At 31.3% G+C, this 5,284-nt stretch overlaps 1 protein-coding gene across 5 annotated transcripts in view; it reads left to right on the forward strand.

Annotated features, from left to right (window-relative positions):
• The first annotated feature begins 465 nt into the window (after nt 1-465).
• The window catches only part of LOC106465112 (unconventional prefoldin RPB5 interactor 1-like), a 21,665-nt gene continuing 16,846 nt past the window's right edge, over nt 466-5,284 (forward strand). For 3 of the 5 annotated variants that reach the window (XM_022392951.1, XM_022392950.1, XM_022392949.1), the window contains exon 1: nt 4,562-4,596. Coding sequence is in view for 2 of the 5 variants with exons in the window: in XM_013925308.2 (XP_013780762.1) it covers nt 3,636-3,680; nt 4,562-4,596 (80 nt within the window). In the remaining 3 variants the exon portion in view is untranslated. Of the gene's footprint in view, nt 650-3,552; nt 3,681-4,561; nt 4,597-5,284 lie in introns of those variants that run through there. The other 2 variants (XM_013925308.2, XM_022392947.1) reach the window with 2 other exon arrangements.

Below are 5,284 nucleotides of genomic sequence, written 5' to 3' on the forward strand. Positions count from 1 at the left end.
GGAAAGATCTTGGAATCTTGGTGGGCACTGCACAAATAGCTAATTGTGTAGCTTTGCGCTTAACAATGAACAAACAAAACCATCCACGCTGTGATTTAATTGTCACTGTTGTAATGCACCCACAGGTGGGGGAATATTTTTGGTATCGTTCCAATTGCAATCTAGTTCACCAGCTCCGAAATTCAGAAAGAGATTTTGCACGTGTCAACTCGCAGTTTCAGTTTAGCTTAATTCAAAGCTTCGATGATTATTTTTGCAGTCATAACTAATATTTATATTTACTAATTGACAATAAATTAAAACATTAAGCAAAACAAATATCTATGAGATTATCTTATAAAATTAATCATTGCACATAATATTTTTCTTGACAATTTTATTAGTTTCCTTTTTGAATGTGATTATGATAAAAAAAAAAACATTTTGTGTTAGCTTTTATTAAATGAGGTATTTATTTAGAAAATGGCAAACTTGTATTTAGACGTCATCGTGATGGCGGGACAAGTTTGTTTTAGGTTTTTAGTCATGTGGTTCATTGTAACATAAGTAGACAATGAAGTGTTTTTCTCCTACATGTGATTGATAGGGCCGATTTTCTTCTATAACTAAGTATAAGTACATTTTATTCAGTACAGTATCTAATAACCATGTAAGAAAATTTGAGTTTTAAGACTTAGAACTAACGAGTAACATGGTATTGACTATTGTCTCTATGGTTTTTAATGAATTACTGAATTTCATCTAAGTCCTTAGAAGTAATAGTAATACAGCGAAAGTTTCCGATCTAGCTGTGTTAATGATAATACTAGAAGCAGGACCTAGAATTTAGTCTTACTATAATTTCTATAATATATACTGACTAAAACTAACACACAAGAACTCAAAAATTCTGAAACTAACAGTAGCACTATTAGAAGTGGTACAGAGGTAGGCCTAACGTAAGCCGTAATTTTCCGCGCTACAACAGTCAGTTGTACAAATACACGTTGTAGATTACTAATAATAATATAACGCTAGGCCTAGTATCACTATCAGTACGGTCACTAGCGTCAGTGTTAATACCAACAGAACTTCACATATTTCTTAAAAACAAAACAAAATATTGGCTGTTAACGTCTTTTGTTTGTGAGGTTGAAGTGCAAACTGCAATGTCCAAAAAGTAAACTCTTTTTGGATCTTTGTAGATCTATACACTATACCTCACATAAAAATATTTTCTTCTCATTAGAGGGCAGCACCCTTCGTAAATATTTTAACTTGTCAGTAAGCCCTATACTAGTTATAAAACTGAAAAACAAAATTTGTTTGTAACATCTGAACTTTGAATTGTCACTGCTCATGTTTATAAGGGTAAAGGTGTGGAGTTGATGTACCTGCATTTTGAAAGATTAAACGAATTAGTGGATTAGATGAATAACCATTTTCTTAAACATGTTGCCTTCGCTGTAATGCTTGACAACCCTTGTTTTTCGTTATATGGTGGTCATAGTATCCATACATCACTTCCTTTTATAAATGCAGCAAGGTGTTAAGGACTATCTAGGTGTTTTTTCCCACACAATTTTCACAACCTTTGAATTTTGGTTGTTTTCAAACTATAAAAACATATCACCAAGAAGAATTTCACAAATATCTCCTGGGGAAATAATCAGTCAGGCCATATTTACTCAGATTCTTGGAGTACCCTATCCAAAAGGTTTTTTCTCTCAAAACCATATGTTAACACCAACAGAATTTTATCCAGAAGCAGTTACTTCTAAAAACATGGATGCATCTGAACTAAGTCATACCACCACATATTTCAGATAACCTTTGATATTATAGATGTAGTACCTGCATTACTTTAGCTTCATCATCATCAAGGAAGCAAGATTACCAGAAATACAATGCATCTAACAACTTGTAGTACTTAACAGCACCATGCGTTTCTGGTTTAGTTTACAAACATAGTCAAACCGAACCTCTGTACCAGGAGTTGGTCTTCTCACAAAATATCTTTCAATATAAGAGTGTACATGTTTAATGAAACAGTTAATTCTTTAAATGTTTCTGTAGAGATCTGCAACAGTTCTAACTATCAGCGATCAACATCGTCTAGGTTTAGGAACAGAAAAACAAACATCAAATAATACTCATGATCACAACTTCAAACAACACAAAATATTAAAAAGAATAAACAGTACATGCTATTAATTCTTACTGGTCTCTTTGGCACAGCTAGATAAGTTTCTTTTATCTCTTGATTCTGACGCCCTAAATTCTAATGATGATTCTGAAAGAAGACTGTTCAATTTTGGACGGGCATAAAAAGAAGATTGATCCTTTCTCCACAGATTCTGTGCTTTTTTTCTAAATAATAAAAAGCCCCATACATCTGTATGTTGTTCCTATAGAACAAGAGTAACAAATGCATGATAAGTAAACTTGGATGGTTTTAGAGAGCAGGTGGTATAGGAGGAAGATTTAAAAGAAAAATTAAGAGCAACTAAATGATAAGAGAGAAAGGAAAGAGGGAGAAAAACTACAACATAAAAATTAAATATAAATGAAGCCAAAGTTTACAAGCTACCATTAAATGTAAAAAAGCAATAAAAGATGAGAACTGGTGTGTTTCTTGCTAGATAGTCAATCTCCTGAAGAAACTTCATGGATTGCATATGATGAATGCAATATTTTGAATGTGTTCCATCATAAGTGCTTCCGAGAGTTGATGAGTTGGGGCAGCTTGCAGAAAATGTAGAATTTTGTTGTAAAAGATGTCAGCAAGAAAGTAGTTAGATGTAAAATTATAATTACACCTAATCTGAGATTATTAAAAGTTAAAAATAGTCATTTTAAATCTTAACTTAAAGCACAACAAAAGTACATGTAAGGCATCAATCACCTACTTTTTTTATTTTCTGTAGAAGGTAATATATATACGTTATTTAAAGAGGTTAATGCATATTTAGATGAGGGTAAGGATGCAAATTTGGATTTGTTAAGAAAATTGTTTTTATAGGCAGAGGAGGAGGGGCAGTAATTTGGCTCATTAGATTAAAAATAGGTTGATGAAAGAAGGAGAGAGTTGTTTAAATGAAGCTCATCGTTAAAATCTTTGCTCTGTTTAATTTACATCAGTAATGTAAATTAAGGACTAGACAATAAATTACTTAAGATCTTGGGATTTGAAGGCTGCAAGGTGTTTTAACTAAAGCCTAACCTACCCTTTCTGAATCTTAAAAATTGTGTCCTCCTGGTGTAGAACAAAGAAATCAGATACTTTTATCCTTTTCATACCCCGCATAATCTAATAAACTTAAATAAGACCACCTTTTACCAATCTTTTCTCAAGAATAAATAAAAGATCTTAACCTGTCTCCATAATCATCTTAGTAGTCTTCCAATAAGTCATTATCTTTTCTCAGGAAAGGAGACTAAAACTGATGAATAACTTGAATGAACTTTGTAAGATTATGTGTATAAAAACTATAGTTTCAGAGCACTCGGCAGCAATGATTACCTAATAGTGTCCTGTGATATATATATATATATGTGTGTGTATTTTGATAGGTTGACATAAATTACATTCAAGCTCTGGCCCTTTTAATTGAAGCATGAAATTCTGATAGCGATTCATTTAAGAAACAAATGAGATGGACTTAGCTTTTGTGGAAAAGCTTAAAGAAGAGCAGCGTAAGGTAAGTTTAACTGTTACTTGTGAATTTGTGTTTAAGTTCTACAGGTAGAAATTGTATGGAATTAAATTTGCATGATTTCTTCCTTCAAGTTCAAGTCTGTTGGCTCATAATCATTACACATATTATCGTATCATTAAATGCACAACTTCTGTTAATGATAACTTACAAGTTTCCTACTTATCTTTTGTACAATCATCTTATCTAAGCTTAAGCTACACTTTATGCTGTAACATAACAGTCACATTCTTTATACAAGTTGATTGGTTTGTGATATAAAGTTATAGTGATTATCATAAATGTGACATTGATGTATGCTGAGCTACGGTATATAAATACTTATGTACTACGTTTTGGAAGGAGTTTGTGGTTTTTTCTTAGTACAACTTCTACAGGCACTAACATCGAGGTTTCAGTCTATCAATACCCGAGTTCATTGTGTAAAATGAATTTACATACATAAGTGTGTCTAGGAATTTGATTGTTTCTGTCATTTGTCCAGTGTTCAATAATTGTCGTTTGTAACTTGTCTTTACGTGTTAATAAACAGTGTATTTAATGACCTAGTTGCCATGTTACAGAACAGTATCACAATATTGAAGTATTTTTGTCGATTAATATTATTAATTTTATAGTTGCCTGTGTATTTTCATTTGATACATCTATGTCTTGGTTTGGAGGTTTTGATTTCTGAATGTATAAAATGTTTCCTCCTGCCAACTGTTTTTCTTCAAAGTAAAGACCTGTTATGTGTTGTTTTGTTATTCGTAGGACTGTAATTGTTTTAGATTAGAAATGTAAGTATTGTATATTAAGAGCTTAAATATTTTATTTATTTTACACATCCATGCAAGTTTATGTAAATATTACCGTATGTTTTATAGGCCCTTGAAAACTGTGAAGAAAGAATTGAACAATGGTAAGTTATAAGAATTATTTCCCTAAATATTTTTGAAAAGACAATGATATTGTGAACTTAAGAAATTTAAATTTCAGACATGTTCACCCAAGTACTTGTAAAATTTGCTTCTAATGGATATGTATTCAAATGCTAAAACAGAAACATTTCTTGGCAAGTGAAAAGCTTATTCATACTGAAGTTAAGAATATGAATTAGGCTTAGTATTTAATTAGGCTTAGCATGTAAATTTATGATAGATGTTTCTTTATAACTGTTATTAATCAAAAAGTTACATATTGGTATTTCACTTCACCATTGTGAGTCATATTTCATGTGTCTTTCATAAACGTATTTAGAAAGTTATTCAAGTAAGTTATTTCATAATTTAACAAATTTACAACATAAACTCTTTTTTTTTGTGTGTGTATGTAGATTGTTTTATTCACTTAAATATATTTTTTCCCCTCATAGTTCATTGTATTCATGAAAAATCATATAATCCACCAAAATAGTTATCAGAAAACACTTAAGTACACAATTTCAGAAAGTAGTAATTCAAAAAAAGACATATCTGCTAAGAAACAAGCTAGAAAGCAGACTTGTAAAGTTGGCACATACTTCAATTTGTAAATTTCAAATTCTTGCTTCCGATCACATCAGGCTAGGGCTGGGGAGTTCCAGTAGGCACTATTTTCAAGAATTTTTT

This window comes from Limulus polyphemus, unplaced genomic scaffold, assembly GCF_000517525.1.
Source record: "Limulus polyphemus unplaced genomic scaffold, Limulus_polyphemus-2.1.2 Scaffold1840, whole genome shotgun sequence".
NCBI lineage: Eukaryota > Metazoa > Arthropoda > Merostomata > Xiphosura > Limulidae > Limulus > Limulus polyphemus.